The 21,905-nt window shown below is 39.9% G+C and overlaps 1 protein-coding gene across 8 annotated transcripts in view; it reads right to left on the bottom strand.

Moving 5' to 3' along the window:
- Positions 1–21,905, bottom strand: part of RELCH (RAB11 binding and LisH domain, coiled-coil and HEAT repeat containing) — a 114,129-nt gene that overhangs the window by 84,298 nt on the left and 7,926 nt on the right. For all 8 annotated transcript variants that reach the window (XR_011563877.1, XR_011563878.1, XM_019986736.2 and 5 more), the window contains exon 2: positions 2,222–2,311. Coding sequence is in view for 6 of the 8 variants with exons in the window: in XM_019986736.2 (XP_019842295.2) it covers positions 2,222–2,311 (90 nt within the window). In the remaining 2 variants the exon portion in view is untranslated. The remainder of the gene's footprint in view (positions 1–2,221; positions 2,312–21,905) is intronic.

Genomic DNA, 21,905 nt, shown 5'->3' with positions numbered 1-21,905 from the left:
AAAATATCATGTATTTAACACTTAATAAATAACATATAACATCCAACATTTACTATATAATTAAATATAACATAATGCCACTTAACAAATGATGTAATTAGGAGGATAAGTCCTAAAATTATTGAAATAATTCCCATTTGATTTGCTAATTTTCAGATATTACTGATGTGATTTGCACTTTCGACACAGCTCTTTACTAACCATTGGCAGTAACTTAGAAGCTAATTGAAAGACCAGTAATTGAGAAGAGATAATTACCGTGTCATCTGTCAACTAACAATGCTTAGGACTAAATCATGACAATTGAGGCGGCAGCTGCACTGAGTCTTCCAGTGACTTCCTCCTTCAGCTGACACTGCTATTGTTCTCACTGCCGCATCCTCTCTGAGCCTCTGCTGAACTAAAAATGATTACATCATTTTCCCCCTTAACTCATGTAATACTCTTTGAGATTTTTAAACATTCAATAGCTCTTTTCTCAAGCAAGAAATGAAAAGCACATATTGGAATGTCATTTTACATAGGTCAAACTTAATCCTTCACTCTACGAGGTGGCATATGGTATGATCAGTCGTGGGCTCTGCTGCTGGGCTATCTACATTTGAGTCTTCGCTCTGCCACTAAAGTCTTAAGACTCTCTGAGTGCCTCAGTTTCTTGGGGAGTGGAAGATGAGGATAATTCTATAACTTAATGCGTTAAGATACTTTTACAAAGTGTTCAGAAAAGAGCAAGTGCTCTATAAAAATTAGTGCTCCATAGCACTCATCTTTATTCATGATGACTAGAACAGGCAAATATATGGCAGGTTTTAACAACCTTGTTCCAGTAAAGGGAAAAAAAATTCAACAGGGTTGATGAAGAGAGGGAGCCACAGTGTGGATGTTCCCTGACCCCAAAGGGCCCTCACAGGCTCCACTTGTCTCATGTGGCATCTTTCCTACACCAGGTGTGCCCACCACCCCAGCGGGGGAAAATGCCTAACTGAGGGTGGCTTCCCGTCTATCTCAGAGTCAACGTCCCATGAAAACCACAATTCCTATAAAGACATTCAGGAACTACTTCAATAACTAACAGTCACAGCCTGAAGCACCAGAAAGGTGCCAGTCCCTTGACATCTGAGGAGCCAGAGCTTCTATACTGGTAAATTCAGGGTGGACCCCCCAGAAGAATCCAACTGGCCTCATCTGATGAGGGCAGAATACAGAGGGTACAAATTGGTCTTCTGAAGTCCCTACAGATCCAATGGCAATGCCAAAAAGGCAAAACTGGTGGGAGAGTGGAGAGGGGAAGGAGACTGGAATGAGGAACCAAGCAACTAAAAAGGATGCTGCTCTTCTTTTTGGAATGGGCAAAGTCCAGGAAGCCCTGAGTGGACCAAGTATTAACAACCTTTATTTTCAGGATCACAGGAAAGTCAAATGAAGTTTCTAGAGGGATGCAGTGGTGGCCATGGAGAATCCAAGGAATGAAGACAAAGTTTTGATCACCAATCAGCATGAAAGTATGTAAACCAATTTTTAACCATCAGCAGAGTTGCATTGGTATATACCATGTAAATGGAGAAGGCAATGGCACCCCACTCCAGTACTCTTGCCTAGAAAATCCTATTGATGGAGGAGCCTGGTAGGCTGCAGTCCATGGGGTTGCTAAGAGTCGGGCACGACTGAGCGACTTCACTTTCACTTTTCACTTTCATGCATTGGAGAAGGAAATGGCAACCCACTCCAGTGTTCTTGCCTGGAGAATCCCAGGGACGGGGGAGCCTGGTGGGCTGCCGTCTATGGGGTCGCACAGAGTCAGACACGACTGAAGCGACTTAGCAGTAGCAGCAGCATATCATGTAAATATTACTTAGCCCTGGTCTGGAGGATAAAAGGAAAGAGGAGAGCAAGGTCCAAATAACTCTGCACTAAAGCATGGCTGACTTACACCTGCTTTCCACCAGTTTTATAACTATATGGCTGTAAACTGTTAGATGTGAGCAGAACTCAGCAGTCGCAGGCACACATAACCAAGAACTCAGAGCATCACTGGAAAGAGCGGATGGGGCTGCTGAACATTCAGGAACGCTCCCTGAAACCAATAAATTAGTAACATAACTTTGTATGATAACTATCTAATTCTATTCACATACTGAACTATAGAAGAAAGAGAATTTTTCAAGTCATTTCATTATTTCTGGAATGTCAAAAACATCCAAATCTGTCTTTAGACTCTTACCTGCCACTCTCTCATCTGTTTCCCTGTTACCATCATCTGAATATCTTGCAAAGTCTAAAGAATCAAGGGTACTGATGCTCCCGGCTCGATCTGTAATAAATCAAAAACAGAAAAAAAAAAGAAGAAGAAGAATTAAACAGCTTTTTATTTAACTGCCAAAATAAGCACCTGGAAATCAATTAATTACCTATGATTTTTTTCTCCAGTTAATAAACTATGATTCTAAGGTGTAGGAATTCTATTACAACTATAACGTAAAAATGCTCATACCAAGTAAAGTATTTTGAGGTAACTCAAGTTTCCCTGCCCAGATCTCTAACTCCCGAACAAGACACACTCAGGGTACAATGCAAGCAGCCTAGCTAAGGACAACAGAACTGCAAACAATTTGGATTTTATTCCAAGTCCAGTGGAAAAACAACAGAAACACATACATTTTTAGAAACTGGCTGCTGTAAGCAAAGTGGTTTTCAGAGAGACCAGCTCAGAGGCTATTATGTAAATCAACTATACTCCATTAAAAATAAAAATTGAAAAAGAGAGGCTACTAGAGTCATGTAAGGGCTTCCCAGGTGGCGTTAGTGGTAAAAAAGAACAACAACAACAACAAAAAACAAACCTGAGCCAGTGCAAGAGACATAGAGACTTGGGTCTGATCCCTGGGTCAGGAATATCCCGAGGAAGCCATGGCAACCCACTCCAGTATTCTTGCCTGGAGAATCCCACGGACGGAGGAACCTGTGGGCTACAGTCCACAGGGTCGCAAAGAGTCGGACACGACTGAACTGACTTAGCGCAGCATACATACAGAGGCGTGTAGGTGAGAGATGATCAGATCTGGCCTAGAATAGAGGTACTAGAAATATGAGAAGTGGGCAGATTTGGGTTATTTTTTGGTGTAAAACATGTCCTGGTATTGAATTGAATGTAGGTTTAAGTAAAAGAGAGAAAACAAGGTGATTCCTGAAGACTCCATTTACTGAATTTGTAATATGAGATGCAAAAGATGAATGCAGGGGCTTTAGGAGGTCTGTGCAGGGGGTGGTATAGAATGTTCTTAGCTTTAGGCAGATTTTTAAGTGTCTCTAAACAGAAAAATACACTGTAAAAATTCTCACTTGAAGGAAGAAATCAAAGCTGACATTTATTAAGGGAGATGTACCTAGCTAACGCAAAGAAGGGACAATAGGTCAACTCTTCATTAAGTCATGCTACTTACAGAGTGCTTACTGCTCTAAGGAACAGATTATCTGTTTAGAAAGCACTATCTGGGCAAATAAATGCAGATTATAGAAATACAGATTTGAAATCACATATGGCCCCCCCACCTCCTTTTAAAACAATCAGTATATGCCAATAATTGAAATGGTTGACTTTCAAATAGAGTTATGCTATTATCAATGTACCTCTTATCTTTAAACTCCTATTAAGGTGAACTGTGTACTCTTCTGAGAACACTGTGTTTGTATTCAGAGAAGCATTTAATTTCTCTGCACTTTAATTATATCTGATAAATAACAACTTACTATTAACTTATGTTGTAAGATGGTATAAACAAATAACAGGGAATCAAGTACACATCAAATCATTAGCATAATTTATTTAAGCATAAACCAAGAAATATCAAATAACAGAAGGGGAGTTTAAGTATAGTTCTCCCTATCAAATTTTGCAACACGCTCTTTTCGTAATAAATATTCTAAATACTGATCTGGCTGGAACTACTGCAATGCTTCGTCATTGGTGCCTGGAGCAATTAAATGCAAAACCGTTAGTCAAATGGAAGGACCTCCTCTCAGGACAATGGAAGGGTCCTGACCCATTATTAACTAGCGGTCGAGGATGTGCTTGTATTTTTCCACAGGATGCAAATTCTCCAATTTAGATCCGGGACAGGTTGATTCGCCATGTTGCAGACCCCCAGACATCCAGTTCCCCCATTGCTTCGATCACAAAAGAGGAGCCCGCCGGCAGGGGAGACAAGATAAACATCGAGATCCCGGCGAGACTGACAGGGCAGCTGCAGCGTGAACTCCAACCAGAAAATAATTCTACTTATTCTGTTTTAGCTTATCCACCCTCGCCTTATGTTTTCCTTTTTACTAATGACTCCAACAAACTTATTGTAGGCATGAATTATTCAGGTGGACCTAACGTAGTGACTTGTGAACAATGTATGCTTTCATCTTGTTTAAACCCTCAATGTAATGTTTGCTCCTTTGTAGTGCTACAACGTCCACCTTATCTTATGATGTAACCACTTGTTGATATGTTAATTATGGTCTCACTGTGTTACAACAACTACAAGATTTAATGCGACAACGACGATTTGTGGGCTTACTTATTTTAGGAATATCAGCTTTGATAGCAACAATGACTTCTGTTACTGCGGCAGCAATATCATTGACTCAACAAGTGCATACTGCCCAATATGTTGATACCATGTCTCAAATTGTTTCTTTAACTCTAGCAACTCAGGAAGCTATAGATAGAAAATTGGAGATGAGAGTAGACGCCTTAGAAGAAGCAATTATGCATATTGGGACTGAGTTACAGGCTTTAAAGGTGAAGATGGCTTTGACATGCCACGCTGATTACAGGTGGATATGCGTGACATCTTTGAAGGTAAACGAGACAGATTATGAATGGGAAAAGATTAAAAATCATATCTCAGGTGTTTGGAACAGTTCTGATATTGGCCTGGACTTAGGGAAACTTCATAATCAAATACAGACCTTGGAACACTCTCAACTGGATTTTACGGCCACTGGAGCAGCTAATGATTTTTTTAACACCTTCTCTAACTTTATTTCTGGAAAAAATATTCTGTCTAATATCCCTAGTCTCTAATCCTACTTCTCATAATCATTCTTCCTTGTATTGTCAGGATTCTCTGGCAGAGCATTCGGAAGCTCGCGACTGAGCTGCATCTGGTTGTTTTAAGAAATAAAAAAGGGGGAGATGTTGGGGGCCAGAGTGAGGTACTCTGCCCGTGACAAAGGTGGAGGAGGAAGGAGGCTCGACATACGCAAAGGCGGGATCGAGCCTCAGGAGTCCCCCTGGAACTCCTCGAGCATCTACCCCCATTACCAGAGCCTGCCTACTTTACTACTTTGTGCTCTCACCTACATCTCTGACTTTACGGGGGGCTGTCCCCCACCACCTCTTTCGGAGAGGGAGTTAACCTAGAGCTCCAGTTAATAATAATTCCTGGGCGTGATAAGAGTGTTTTAACCTACAAACTCCTCTGAAGGTTCTCTAGCCTGCCTGACAGGCTTGTCCGGCCACATGTGATTGCTCACAGCCTCCCAACCATGAGACGCACGAGATGCTTTAAACCTTCTAAAAACAGGTTCCTTAGAAAAGTTAGAAAACTATTAGTATAAGTATAATGGGCTGATTAGAAATTGTATTGGTGAAGGGTTTTTCATTTGTTGAGCCAATGTTTGTTGCTAAGTTTCCACATCCCCTGCCCTTACACACATTAATGAATATATAGAAGAAATAAGTATTAACCTTTGATATTAATCACGTTAGACCTTAGGCTAAGTAAATTCTTTCCTTAACTAAAACCCACTACACCCTCACCCTATAGGAACGTAACTTTATTTGGGTGGTGTCTGTTTTGAGAATAATCAGCCCTGGAGAAATAAGTGTCCTGGTTGACTGACTGCTGTCACAAGGAGAGGGTCGTAAATTGTCAGCAGGTCCCCCTGGCCAGAAGATGATGTAACACCCCTAAGACCTCTGTATACATTTGTATGAAGCACCTGACTTTGATAAAAGTCAGGACTGCTGACCCCGCGTGACTTTTCATAACATCTCAGTGTATAAAAGTAGACCATGGAAAATAAAGAATTGGGATCAGTTTCTCGAAATACTGGTCTCCCCATGTCGCTCTCTCTCTCACTCTGGTTGAGTCTCCACCTGGAGCACGGACCCCGCCATGCTTACTAATTATGCCTGGGCTTCTAAGATCCGACCGGGGAGGCCTCAGTGTCTCCTCTCCTTGGGGAGAACGGAAGGACGCCTGCGGCCTACGTAAGTGGTGCAAACTTCTTGTCTTGAAGTTTTATTGGTCTCCCGCGTAAACCAAGCTACTCAGCCTCTTTTCTCCACTGAATTTTCCTACTGAGCTATCCTCATTCTATTACTCTTTATATCCTTAATTAACATTTAATTAAGCAATTGTTTCCTGATCTTCGCCTACGCCGTCTCTCCTTCGAATACTCTGGATCAGCCGGGGCTGGACCCCGGCAATTTACTATAGAAATCTCAAAAGTTCATATTAAAATAGGGTGAAATTAGGAATATTACTCAGCAATAAAAAAACTACATGACTGAATTTCAGTGCTTTATGATGAATGAGAGAATCTTTATACAGAATACACACTGTGTAATTTCATTTACATGAAGTTTTAGAATAGACAGTAGTAATTTATGGTAGAAACAATCATTATAGTGGTTCTTGGAGTGGCGGTTGAAAGGACCAGGGGTTGAGTGACTGGGAAGAGGTGTGAGGGACCTTTCTTTCCTCCAATTATATAAATACACATACTATAAATAATTATAAAAATAGAGGTACATAGAAAAGTAGATAAACCATTCCAATCTTACTAAGATTGAAACATGATCAGAGATTATTAATTCCTGCCCCCCCCCGAATTTCTAGATATTCTTTTCTGAACTCTTTTCCCCTTGTGTAAGTACACATATACATTTCTGCAAAAACAGAATGGATACTTGCATCTTTGTAACTTGCTTTTTAAAAATGAAGATCATGTAGTGAGATTTTGCCATATTGATAAGGCGATGGATACACACTGCTTAGACCACTTTCTAAATTAAGTAAGCACAGCAATCTGAGTTCCATCCACAGTATACAACAGCAGTTGTCAATGTTTGGTATTATTATTTTTAATCTCACCAATTTAACATATACTATAAAGTTGTCTTATTTAATTATGCATCTCTTTGATTCCTGGTGAACTTGAACAGTCTTTTAAGGATATGATGGCCATCTACCTTTTTTGAGTGTATGTCTGCAAATTTTCTTTGACCATGTTAACTAGCATCCAGATTTTCCTGGTAAGTTGTTTTGCTGTTACTGCCCTGATCAGAAGCTCCTCTTGAGGACTAGTCCCTCTGCTGACACTCAGAAGCATGTTTTAGCTCCTCACTAGCTTGTCTCATGTCTCCAACCTGTGTGTTAAAACACGTACACCCAGTAGGATAAATCTTTATCAACCAACATTCTGGTGGCGGTGTAGCAGACCTCACTGTTTTATTCCTGAGTTTCATGAATGGTGAAGTATGATGCTGGTTGTTGATTTCAGATATATATATTTCTATATGTTAAGTATCTAATGTTAGTTTTCTAAGTATTTCTTTCTCTTTCTGGTATTTTCAGTCAGACATACAGGCCTACTAGGTTAGAGCCTATTTGATCATCATACATATTTCTCCACTAAACTATTTCTCCAGAAGTCTGTAATAGGAAAGAGTCTTTGGAGAAAGCAAATGCAGCTTAATTTCTGTCTTGGTATTATTATGACCATTGAAAAATATATTCTTTTTCTTTTTAGTTCCAAGCCAACAATTTTATATTCTCCAAGGAAAAAAAACTTTAATATCTTTTAAACTACAATAACATTAATGTCATAAAAGTAAAAGCAATCTCCCAGTGTATTAAAATATATGCCATGTCAGAAAATAATTATGTATGGAAGAAAGTAATTTCAACTTTGATGGAGTTAACCTATAACAGTTTGTATATAAAATATACTTTGGAATTTAATACTAATAGGTAAGATTTATCAGTTTTTCCAGTAGTCATGTATGCATGTGAGAGTTAGACTATAAAGAAAGCTGAGCACCAAAGAATTGATGCTTTTGAACTGTGGTGCTGGAGAAGATTCTTGAGAGTCCCTTGGACAGCAAGGAGATCCAACCAGTCCATCCTAAAGGAAATCAGTCCTGAATATTCATTGGAAGGACTGATGCTGAAGCTGAAGTTCCAATATTTGGGCCACCTGATGAGAAGAACTGACTCATTGGAAAAGACCCTGATGCTGGGAAAGATTGAGGGCAGGAGGAGAAAGGGACAACGGAGGACGAGATGGTTGGATGGCAACAGCGACTCGATGGACATGAGTTTGAGCAAGCTCTGGGAGTTGGTGATGGACAGGGAAGCCTGGCATGTTGCAGTTCATGGGGTTGCAAAGATTCAGACACGACTGAGCGACTGAACCGAACTGAGGTAAGATTATAGCTTCTAGATAAATAAGTTTCTTTGGATTCAACCAGAATTCTTTTCCAGGGCAAGCACATACCTTTCCAAATACTCTGATATAAAAGAGGAAGAGTTTGGAAAAACTAGCCTCTTTTCTTAAGAAAGAAGCTATTACCACTTTCTAATATACAGTATACCACAAAGCATTTCTTCAAATTCCAAGATTGTGTAACTTCTTAGTAATTCACTTTGTAACTCAGAAACTGAATGATCAGGGACTTCCATCATAGCTGGCAAACCAGTAAAACCTGTATGTAAGTTTCAGTAGTCCTGAAAACTAAAACCATTAGACACAGTGTAACTACAAGGCATGCAGACTGATTTCATAAATTACTGTATGAGAGTAGTCTTATTTATATACATTTAATCTTTTAGTACTGATGACAGAATGTACTTTTACAATAGCTAAAAAAATTAGTTTCAGATTCTTAAAAAGCTATCTTTTATAGAAATTAGATATCAATAGCACTGTAAAAGAAAAATGTATCAGAAAAATTGATCAGCTCCTGACTGGTAAACTGCATTGGTTAATTCAGTGAACATTCAGTGAACAACTACTGTGTACCAGGTTAATAACAGGAAAATACAATAAAGAATTAAAGAATAATTTTTAAAGACTATAGATATAACTGATTCTGAAGAACAGACTTAAAATTTCTGAATACTTCTCTCTATACTGTTTAAATTTTTTACAATTAATACTTTTTGTAATATGGGCATTTTATAATTAAAAAGTCATTAAAGCACCCAATTTACAATTAATGGATTTAAATTAAAATAATGTCAAGCAATTAGATTTAAATTTCAATTTGCTTAGTAAAGATCATTTACTGAACTACACCTGTGTCATGGGTTAGGGTTAAAGCAAAGAAAAGAAGTATATAGTTTATAAATTCAGTAATAGATAACAAATTTACCTTAAAAATAATTATATCTAAATTTGAGGTCATACATAAACACTCTAGTATATTATCCATTTAAATTAAAAAATGGATCTTAGAAATTTCTCAGTGGCAAAATTTACATTTAGATTTCATGATCTTCAGTTCTTCTCTAACATGGGGACTCATTTCACTGGCCCCTATGTTCAAAATATTTGAGAGCTAGAAGGAATCTTAGAGACAGCCCAACCCTCCATCTTGACTAATAAAAAAACAGTGTGTATTCATTCAGTGTATATTTACTAATCCATGGGGTGGAGGAGAAAGATACAAATTCAGTGAGACTTGGCTCTAGCCTTGAGTAAGCTTATAAACCACTGGAATTCAGTCGGGTACACAGATAATAACAATACAATTAGACTACGTTAAAGGTGAAGCAAATCAACCTTTGTGAGAAGCTCGGGGTATAATTTAAGTCTCCCAGTTTCCAGTTCACTGTCTTTTCTGTGTCACAAGATTTCACTGAGTTAAATATCAAATTAAAAGACTTACACTTAGGAACAGGCGAACACTGAAACTTTATTGACTATTCACTAAAGGTAAAGTTTCTATAATGCGGGATGACTTAACCATATGAACAGCTGTCAGGTAAAGAGGAGGGTTATTATTAACAGCATTAGCTATTATTATATTTAACACTTTCTGACCACTTATTCCCTAACAGAAGCAGTAGATATTAAGAAGAGGGGGAAGGAATACACAGAAGAACTGTACAAACAGGATCTTCACGACCAAGATAATCACAATGGTGTGATCACTCACCTAGAGCCAGACATCCTAGAATGTGAAGTCAAGTGGGCCTTAGAAAGCATCTCTACGAACAAAGCTAGTGGAGGTGATGGAATTCCAGTGGACCTATTTCAAATCCTGGAAGATGATGCTGTGAAAGTGCTGCACTCAGTATGCCAGCAAATTTGGAAAACTCAGCAGTGGCCACAGGACTGGAAAAGGTCAGTTTTCATTCCAATCCCAAAGAAAGGCAATGCCAAAGAATGCTCAAACTACCGCACAATTGCACTCATCTCACACACTAGTAAAGTAATGCTCAAAATTCTCCAAGCCAGGCTTCAGCAATACGTGAACCGTGAACTTCCAGATGTTCAAGCTGGTTTTAGAAAAGGCAGAGGAACCAGAGATCAAATTGCCAACATCCGCTGGATCATCGAAAAAGCAAGAGAGTTCCAGAAAAACATCTATTTCTGCTTTATTGACTATGCCAAAGCCTTTGCCTGTGTGAATCACAATAAACTGTGGACAATTCTGAAAGAGATGGGAATACCAGACCACCTGACCTGCCTCTTGAGAAACTTATATGCAGGTCAGGAAGCAACACTTAGAACTGGACATGGAACAACAGACTGGTTCCAAATAGGAAAAGGAGTATGTCAAGGCTGTATGTTGTCACCCTGCTTATTTAACTTTTATACAGAGTACATCGTGAGAAATGCTGGGCTGGAAGAAGCACAAGCTGGAATCAAGATTGCCGGGAGAAATACCAATAACCTTAGATATGCAGATGACACCACCATTATGGCAGAAAGTGAAGAGGAACTAAAAAGCCTCTTGATGAAAGTGAAGGAGGAGAGTGAAAAAGTGGGCTTACAGCTCAACATTCAGAAAACGAAGATCATGGCATATGATCCCATCACTTCATGGGAAAGAGATAGGGAAACAGTGGAAACGGTGTCAGACCCTAACCCTAACCCTAATCTTTTTGGGCTCCAAAATCACTGCAGGTGGTGACTGCAGCCATGAAATTAAAAGACGCTTCCTCCTTGGAAGGAAAGTTATGACCAATCTAGATAGCATATTGAAAAGCAGAGACATTATTTTGCCAACAAAGGTCCGTCTAGTCAAGGCTATTATGGTTTTTCCAGTAGTCATGTATGGATGTGAGAGTTGGACTGTGAAGAAAGCTGAGCACCGAAGAATTGATGCTTTTGAACTGTGGTGTTGGAGAAGACTCTTGAGAGTCCCTTGGACTGCAAGGAGATCCAAACCAGTCCATTCTGAAGGAGATCAGCCCTGGGATTTCTTTGGAAGGAATGATGCTAAAGCTGAAACTCCAGTACTTTGGCCACCTCATGCGAAGAGTTGACTCATTGGAAAAGACTCTGATGCTGGGAGGGATTGGGGGCTGGAGGAGAAGGGGACGACAGAGGATGAGATGGCTGGATGGCATCACTGACTCGATGGATGTGAGTCTGAGTGAACTCTGGGAGTTGGTGATGGACAGGAAGGCCTGGCATGCTGCGATTCATGGGGTCGCAAAGAGTCGGACACGACTGAGTGACTGAACTGAACTGAACTGACCACTTATTCTGTGCCAGATATTTTTCACAGATAAACAGGAGCTGTTACCTTCTGCATTTTGCAGTAAAGGATAAAGAGACTATCCCAGACTCACACAACTGGGAAGGAGCAGAGTAGAAATATTAATTCAAGCCCTCTGACGCCAAAGCCTGTGCTCTAAACCATTAGTTTTCTTGAGCAACATGTGAAAGCCTGCAGGCTCACATCTCCTAGATACCAGCCACATTGGGCTTGATACTGTGAATGATCTCAGTAAGGTCAACCTGGACTCAACTTTCCTCAGGCTACAGAGGGAAAAGCTAATTTTACAAGGAATATTCCAAAGTTACATATTTAAAAGATCCCAATACCTAAAGATCATCTCTTTAACATACCATCTACATTTATTTAAAGGCTTATTTGTCAGGCACAATATTAGGCACTGGTGACAAAAAGAGAAATAAAATATGGTCTCTTTTCTCTATTCATGCTAAATACATATTTATGAACTGCCTACTTTGGGCACTTGTGCCAGGTGTGAAAGAAGACAAAGCTATATGAGACAGGAACTCCAACAAACAGCTGAAAAAAAAATCTAGTCAGTGAAAACATCAACACACAAAAACAAGAGCAGCAGAACCACAGTCACAAGTTTCATATAATTAATTTCCATGAGAGAGAGACCAAACAAACATACAAACAAAGTTCAGAGGACTTGGAGACCACTATGAGGAAGGAAGATTAACTGGACCTTCCCTTAAAGATAAACAGAATCTGGAAAGCAGAAAAGAACGATGGAGGAAAAGAACATGAAGAGAAGGAAAAATAATACGGACAAGAGCACTGAGACAAGAATACATAAAGCAAGTTCAAGAAACACTAAGTAAACGACGTGAGCACAACAAAGGGCTGTATATGGCAGTGCGGATGCACACACAGGACAAACAGAAGTACAGGGAGAGCTTTGTGAGGCATATTTACAGTAAAATACTGCAAAGTCATTTTTATCATATACTGTGCAAAAATGGGAAAAATTAAATTTCTAAACAGATTTGTAAATTTTTTTTCTGCAATATATAATTCTGCTATCAAAAAGCGTTCAAAAAAACTGTCTTGGATGAGAGCAATTTTAAAAGGTTTTAGCTAGAGTCACATGAACAAACTGCTTTTAAAATCAATTAAGGATGGAGGAGCCGATTAAAGGCACAGGAACCAGCGATAAGGTAAAGCTGAAGGTCCAGATGAGCGCTAAGGCCTGAACTAGGGTGGCACACAAGCACAGGGCAGACGGAGGGTTGGGAAGAGCCCAGAGAACAGGGTGACAGCACCTCGAGCAGCAGTAGCCACCTCATCAGGACCAACTGGTTTCAGAAACAAATGAACATCACTTCTGACTGCTGAGGAAATGTGGAGAAGGTCACACCCATGATGGCAACCGTGGTCCCCACTCCTCGAAGCTTAGTCATCTTCAAGGACTAGACCAGAAACTGAGATGTAACCATGCACCAAAGCCTTGGGACTGAAAAGAAGAAGGACGTACTTGTCCAACTCTGTGGATTTCCATAGGTGAATTTCATTCAGCAAATGATTCCTCTCCTTTGTCTTGGTGTGGTGCTACAGTTTACCATTTATTTGTTAAATGATCAATATTATTCTACCCGACCTGCCCTCTGCATTAAAATGACTGGCTACTCTGAGTCAGTAAGATATACTCTGAATGGGTTACTAAGATACTTTGCCTGATCACATACTAAAATGACTCAAGAACATTTGCTTAACTGTGCTTTAAAATGGACAAAACAGTAGTTGTGTTGCAATGAAAAGAATGAAAACCTGGCAGCTGATGATGTGGTTTGGAATCCCAGTCTTGCCACTTAAGACACGATACGCACTAAAACACCAAAGGGCACACAAATAAAAGGTGAGCCCGCCTTCCCCAGCCACCATCGCCCATGCGTCACCAGTCATGGCTTAGACTCTTCTGTACGTATCCTTTCAGAAATACGCTAGGCATAGACCAGTTTCTCCCTTTTTGTAGGTCAATGGAAACAATTCACAATATTGCGTGCATCCTAACTAGTTCAACTTGTAATGTATCTTCTGTCATCCCATGTCAGCGCATGCAGATCACTCTGCTTTAATTAGCTGATCCCCCTCTGTTGGACATTCAGGTTGCTGTAAAACTTTGACACCTTTACTTGAATGTAGAAGATATAAAAAAATCTAGGTTCAATAATTTTGATGCAAACGAGCTTGTCTTTAATAAAATATGGAATGGAACTGGACACTAAGGAACATGCATTTTTAAAATGTGCTTGATACCACCAAATTACTCTCAAAGAGTGTCCTACCAAGAGTATATAAGTATACATCTTACTTTCCAACCTTTGTATTATATGTATTTTGATCAAAACTACACTCAGAAGACAACACTGTTTACAGGCAAAAAAAAAAAAAAAAAAAAACTTGTTAGGAAGAGTTCAGTGAGCCTGTAGACTCAAAAACCCACATATCAATACAAGCTACCTATTTGTTACAGACATCTTATTAGAAGGTTCAAGAGGCAAAAATCAGTATTCTTACAACTTACCACAATGCAAATATTAAACATTAAGAACATAATAAAATATGACTAAGAGATTCTGGTGATACATTCGTTACTCTCATCATCTCATCTTATACTCTCTGGACATTTCTCCTTATTCATACATCCATTCTCCACGCTGCCTATCCCCCAACACACACACACACACACACACACAAGCTTTATTCCTTACAGTGATTGTAAAGAATGCCTATAATCTGGAACTACTCTTGAATAAAAAAATTAGAAGCTTTTAAGGCTGTTGCTACACACTTCTCCAATGGTGGTACTATTTCTGCACATATATACAGAATATTTACAAGACTCCCCATACAGTGTAATGTGCGGGCAATACTCTGCAATACTTATTACAGTGCAATAAGAAGCTATTGCTGTAATTCTGTCTGCTTGAAACATGTCAAATGTATCCTAAAAGAGATCTTTGTCAACATGACAGTAAGAATTATCAACTGAGTCTCAAAATTTCCCTTCCAAATAAAACTGACCTTCACGGTAAAATAGCAATAGGAGACTGAGAACAGAGAAGCTGGCACACAGGTACCAACCATCTGTGAGCAAAGAATGGCGTGTTTCGCTACTGTCTTGTACAGGAGACATGGACCAAGACCATCCCCATGGAGAAGAAATGCAAAACGGCCAAACGGCTGTCTGCGGAGGCCTTACAAATAGCTGTGAAAAGAAGAGACGCGAAAAGCAAAGGAGAAAAGGAGAGATATAGGCATCTGAATGCAGAGTTCCAAAGAATAGCAAGAAGAGATAAGAAAGCCTTCCTCAGCGATCAACGCAAAGAAATAGAGGAAAACAACAGAATGGGAAAGACTACAGATCTCGTCAAGAAAATCAGAGATACCAAGGGAACATTTCATGCGAAGATGGGCTCAATAAAGGACAGAAATGGTATGGACCTGACAGAAGCAGAAGACATTAAGAAGAGGTGGCAAGAATACACAGAAGAACTGTACAAAAAAGATCTTCGTGACCCAGATAATCACGATGGTGTGATCACTCACCTAGAGCCAGACATCCTGGAATGTGAAGTCAAGTGGGCCTTAGGAAGCATCACTGTGAAGAAAGCTAGTGGAGGTGATGGAATTCCAGTTGAGCTATTTCAAATCCTAAAGGATGATGCTGTGAAAGTGCTGCACTCAATATGCCAGCAAATTTGGGAAACTCAGCAGTGGCCACAGGACTGGAAAAGGTCAGTCTTCATTCCAATCCCAAAGAAAGACAATGCCAAAGAATGCTCAAACTACCGCACAATTGCACTCATCTCACACACTAGTAAAGTAATGCTCAAAATTCTCCAAGCCAGGCTTCAGCAATACGTGAACCGTGAACTTCCAGATGTTCAAGCTGGTTTTAGAAAAGGCAGAGGAACCAGAGATCAAATTGCCAACATCTGCTGGATCATCGAAAAAGCAAGAGAGTTCCAGAAAAACATCTATTTCTGCTTTATTGACTATGCCAAAACCTTGTGGATCACAATAAACTGTGGACAATTCTGAAAGAGATGGGAATACCAGACCACCTGACCTGCCTCTTGAGAAACTTATATGCAGGTCAGGAAGCAACAGTTAGAACTGGACATGGAACAACAGACTGGTTCCAAATAGGAAAAGGAGTATGTCAAGGCTGTATGTTGTCACCCTGCTTATTTAACTTTTATACAGAGTACATCGTGAGAAATGCTGGGCTGGAAGAAGCACAAGCTGGAATCAAGATTGCCGGGAGAAATACCAATAACCTTAGATATGCAGATGACACCACCATTATGGCAGAAAGTGAAGAGGAACTAAAAAGCCTCTTGATGAAAGTGAAGGAGGAGAGTGAAAAAGTGGGCTTACAGCTCAACATTCAGAAAACGAAGATCATGGCATATGATCCCATCACTTCATGGCAAATAGATAGGGAAACAGTGGAAACAGTGTCAGACTTTATTTTTTGGGGCTCCAAAATCACTGCAGATGGTGATTGCAGCCATGAAATTAAAAGACGCTTCCTCCTTGGAAGGAAAGTTATGACCAATCTAGATAGCATATTGAAAAGCAGAGACATTATTTTGCCAACGAGGGTCTGTCTAGTCAAGGTTATGGCTTTTCCAGTAGTCATGTATGGATGTGAGAGTTGGACTGTGAAGAAAGCTGAGTGCCAAAGAATTGATGCTTTTGAACTGTGGTGTTGGAGAAGACTCTTGGGAGTCCCTTGGACTGCAAGGAGGTCCAACCAGTCCATCCTAAAGGAGATCAGTCCTGGGTGTTCTTTGGAAGGAATAATGCTAAAGCTCAAACTCCAGTACTTTGGCCACCTCATGCGAAGAGTTGACTCATGGGAAAAGACTCTGATGCTGGGAGGGATTGAGGGCAGGAGGAGAAGGGGACGACAGAGGATGAGATGGCTGGGTGGCATCACCGACTCGATGGACTTGAGTTTGGGTGAACTCCGGGAGTTGGTGATGGACAGGGAGGCCTGGCGTGCTGCAATTCATGGTGTCCCAAAGAGTTGGACACAACTGAGCGACTGAACTGAAGTGTGCAAATTTAATAGATGATACAAGACAGATATTCAATATAAGGCAACAAAAAAGGCAGACATGTACCAAACACATATGCAGAAATAACTTAACAATGCAGAATATATTCTTTGTGTTCATATACCAGAGTCAAGACGATATTTGTATTTCAGATCACTAGAAACACAAAACTCGGTGTACACTGCATAGTTATAGGATTTGGCGTCAATTAATGGCAGAACACTGGAGCTGTAATTCCCATTACAAATGTTTCTTGTTTTGCTAGAATTTATTACATGCAAAATTTGACAAAAATACCTTAAATTGACTCAAAAAAGAAAAGTACAAAGTACACCATCATATAGCTAGCACCTGATATGAACAATGGCTAACATTTTGCAAAATTTAAAAAGAAATACCTTAAAGTTCACATCCCTAATGTTTCCTTGGAGAAGGCAATGGCACCCCACTCCAGTACTCTTGCCTGGAAAATCCCATGGACGGAGGAGCCTGGTAGGCTGCAGTCCACGGGGTCGAGAAGAGTCGGGCACGACTGAGCAACTTCACTTTCACTTTTTACTTTCATGCATCGGAGAAGGAAATGGCAACCCACTCCAGTGTTCTTGCCTGGAGAATCCCAGGGACGGGGGAGCCTGGTGGGCTGGTGTCTGTGGGATCGCACAGAGTCGACACGACTGAAGCAACTTAGCAATGTTTCCTTCCTCAAAGGCAATCGCAGTAATGGATTCAGTGTGACTCTAGTTGATGTTTTTAAACCTATAGCACGTATCACTTCAGTTCAGTCACTCAGTCGTGTCCGACTCTTTGCAACCCCATGAACCACAGCATGCCAGGCCTGCCTGTCCATCACCAACTCCCGGAGTCTAAGTACCCACAAATAATATATTGTTTTATGCATTTGAAAATGTACATAATGGCACTGAACTGTGTGTGATGCTTCACAATAGATCTGATTAAGGCTGCTAAGACCTCCATTCTATGAATATACTATAATTAGTGTTTCCACCAGAGAAGGCCGTGGCACCCCACTCCAGTACTCTTGCCTGGAAAATCCCACGGACGGAGGAGCCTGGTAGGCTGCAGTCCATGGAGTCGCAAAGAGTCGGACACGATTGAGCAACTTCACTTTCACTTTTCACTTTCATGCACTGGAGAAGGAAATGGCAACCCACTCCAGTGTTCTTGCCTGGAGAGTCCCAGGGATGGTGGAGCCTGGTGGGCTGCCGTCTATGGGGTCGCACAGATGGACACGACCACAGATGGACGCTTCAGTCGCACACGGCTGAAGCGACTGAGCAGCAGCAGCAGTGATTCCACTGTGTATGGCCAAAAGCACTGCTTCCAACGTTGCACACACCTCGTTATGCATCCTCCTAAGTCCTAGATAAATAGTTATATGTGGAAAAGCTGGGTTCACCGGTGTGCACCGCCTTCAGTTTTACTGTATTTTATCAAAACATTTTTTATAGTAGTTGTACTGACAGCTCTACTGGTGCCTGCTTCCTCCGTATGAGGAATACTAAGTGTCAGACCTCTTCATATTCTGCCAAAAGCTCAGGTATAGGTTTTACGATATGCATTTCCCTGATTACTAGTGAACTTGAGCAACTTTTCATCGGTTTGCTTCTGCCTATTTTCCATTAGGTTATTTTCCTTCCCTTACTTTGCAGGGATTCTATACAGATTCTATATTTGAAACACTTTTTGACTACTGTATGTATGTGCCAAATATGTACTCCTAGTCTGTGGTTGTCTTTTACTTTATGCTATCTTTTCACATACAAATATATCAATCTCTTCAAAGTCTACAATTTTTATGTGTAAGCAATCTTACCTCAAGGTCATAAATATGTTTTAATATTTCCTTCAAAAAGTCTTCAAGTTCCATTTCCCACATTTAGTATTTCAATTCATTTGGAAACTTTGTTTTGATGTGTGCATGTATATGGTAGGAAAGAAAGAAAGAACTTCCCTCTAGAAGGAAAAAAGTGTATTGAATAGTCTACCCTCTCCTCCTTTGTCTGACTCTGTTTCTCATACAAAAGAGTCACGGAGCTTGTCTCTGGCCTGTAACCTCTCCTTACTGCAATCTGTCTAGCTCTGCTTGCCTTTACTTTTAAATATTTGTTCTGCAGACAGCAACATACATTGGTTTCAAAAAAATTTTAGTAAGCTCCAAAAAGACAAATCCCATTTTCTCATCATGTATTGGTCATAAAATCAAATAACTAACCATTGCCTAAGAGGAACACACACAAAAATATTTAAAAGTAACTTATATGAATGTAATTTAAAATATCTACAAAAATGGAGGTACAATGCCTTTATAGATATAAAATACAATGCATTAACTGTATGGAGGCAGGTTTTAATGAACCATTACAAAATCTTAAATCCGATGTTTGTCTTTTAATATCAATAATCGATTTTACACTTACATACACTTACTGCAGATGATAATAAATATTAATTCAGCTGACTCTCATAACAGCTCTTAACAGGTAGGTACTGTTATCCTCAATCCTCATTTTTAGATGAAGAAATTGAGGCACTGAGAGATTAAGAAATGAGAATAAAAAAGTGGCAGAAACAGGATCAAAGCCAGGACTCCAAACTCTGTGCTCTTAGCTCTCTACACTATACAGTTTTACTTCTTTAACTTATGGTGGCTACTCAAATAGAAATGTTTTACATTTTCACGTGAATTTCAAGTACAGATGTTCCCAGTATGTTTTTTAAACAATTATTTTAATTAGGATGTAACATACCCATTCAGTTCAGTTCAGTCACTCAGGCATGTCCGACTCTTTGCGACCCCATGGACTGCAGCACGCCAGGCCTCCCTGTCCATCACCAACTCCCAGAGTTCACCCAAACTCAAGTCCATCGAGTCGGTGATGCCATCCAACCATCTCATCCTCTGTCGTCCCCTTTTCCTCCTGCTCCCAGTCCCTCCCAGCATCAGGGTCTTTTCCAATGAGTCAACTCTTCGCATGAGGTGGCCAAAGTATTGGAGTTTGAGCTTTAGCATCAGTCCTTCCAATGAACACCCAGGACTGATCTCCTTTAGGATGGACTGGTTGGACCTCCTTGCAGTCCAAGGGACTCTCAAGTCTTCTCCAACATCACAGTTCAAAAGCATCAATTTTTCGGTGGTCTTCAAAAAATAGGCCAAGTTCACTTTCACTTTCAAAAGTATAGGTGGTACACACTGGCACAGACCTACTACTGTTTTATCAGCCACACATGTTTCCACTGTTACTCTTCTACCAAGCTCATATTTCTCTATTTTATTCACATCAATGTGAGAGATCTATCACGTAGCTTGCTATAATACAAACACATCAGCTCTAGGACACTCTTCTTGATCCTGTTACAGTTACCTTTTGCTCAATCTTAGTAAATACCATTGCTGTATTCAATTACATCAAGTATTCACTTCTCAGAAATCTGAAGAATCTATTTTTAAAGTAAATTCGACAATTTACATCCAACTTTCTCAGATTTTCCTGTGCAGATTTCCTTAGTTTGTAGAAACTATATGCACATATGGAATTGGAGAGTTACCAGTTTCGCACGCTCCACTGAAATGGGGCCAGAACCACTTTAAAAAGTTAACTGCAGGTACAAGCTTCCAACAAGATAAATAAGTCTTGGGGATGAAGTGTACAGCATGGTGGCCATAGTTAACAATATTGTTTTGTGTATTTCAAAGCTGCTCAGAGAGTAGATCACAGAAGTTCTCATCAAAGGAAACAAACAAACAAAGTGTAGCTATGTGGTGATGGGTGCTAACTAAGCTTACTGTGGTGATCATTTCAAAATACAGACATGTATCAAATCATTCTGCTGGACATCTAAAACTAGTAAAATGTCATGACGATTAGATCTCAAAAAAAAGTTAATGGTAATACCTCCACAAACATTCATATGATAAGGGAGTTGAAGCAGATCAATCCTACCACTGCTGCTGTTGCTAAGTCGCTTCAGTCGTGTCCAACTCTGTGAGACCCCACAGACGGCAGCCCACCAGGCTCCACCGTCCCTGGGACTCTCCAGGCAAGAACACTAGAGTGGGTTGCCATTTCCTTCTCCAGTGCATCAAAGTGAAAAGTGAAAGTGAAGTCGCTCAGTCGTGTCCAACTCCTAGCGACCCCATGGACTGCAGCCTACCAGGCTCCTCCATCCATGGGATTTTCCAGGCAAGAGTACTGGAGTGGGGTGCCGTTGCTTTCTCATCAATCCTAAACTAATGCAAATCCCCCAAAAGTCAACCAAAGAGGCATCGTGTTCAAAATATGGCCAAACAGCAGAACACAATTTATTTAAGTATCAACAAGTATGTTTTTAGTATAAATAATTTAGAAACCACATTTTATCATCAACTCTTACAGTACAGATGTGTGTGTTGTGTGTGTTTAGTTAGTTACAGTACATACACATAGAAGCCAATAAAAACAACTATCTGAAGGAAAAAATAGGTTATTAATATTTAAGGCCCTTCTCAATCGATATTCACAATTTAGGTATACGCAGACTGTACTTTTAGACCAAGGTAAGTGCTCTTTTCCAGTTAATCATCCTAAAACCATGGGGGTTAAGGTAGTAGGCACAGTTAAAAGCCACCATACAAAAAAAAAAAAAAATGTAGTTTTTGACCCAAATATACAAAACGAAAACCGAGCCAATCCTGAATTGTTTTTTCCAACAAAGGTGCTTAGAAAACAAGCAAAGAAACAAAAAAGCAGACAGTGAGGTCATCTCTAAAGTAGAAAGTGTAAACTTAGTTTTTAACATAAAAAGGCCTGTTTGATGATTGATACCCTTATCTTGTTTCCTTTTAAACTATGTACCACAATGGCTTGAAGTGTCATACTGCATTTTTATAACTACCCAAATGGAATCAATTAATTGTGAGCCAGATAACGGCAACCATGTTCCCAGATGATGTTTTAAACAAGGCCAAATATAAAATAAACATTATCTTCTCTTTACCCTCACTTCCTTTTCCTCTTCCTCACTCA

This window comes from Bos indicus, chromosome 24 (genome assembly GCF_029378745.1).
Source record: "Bos indicus isolate NIAB-ARS_2022 breed Sahiwal x Tharparkar chromosome 24, NIAB-ARS_B.indTharparkar_mat_pri_1.0, whole genome shotgun sequence".
NCBI classification, from domain to species: Eukaryota; Metazoa; Chordata; class Mammalia; order Artiodactyla; family Bovidae; genus Bos; species Bos indicus.
The sequence above is the reverse complement of the archived record's forward strand: the minus strand, read 5'-3'. Positions and strand labels throughout refer to the sequence as shown.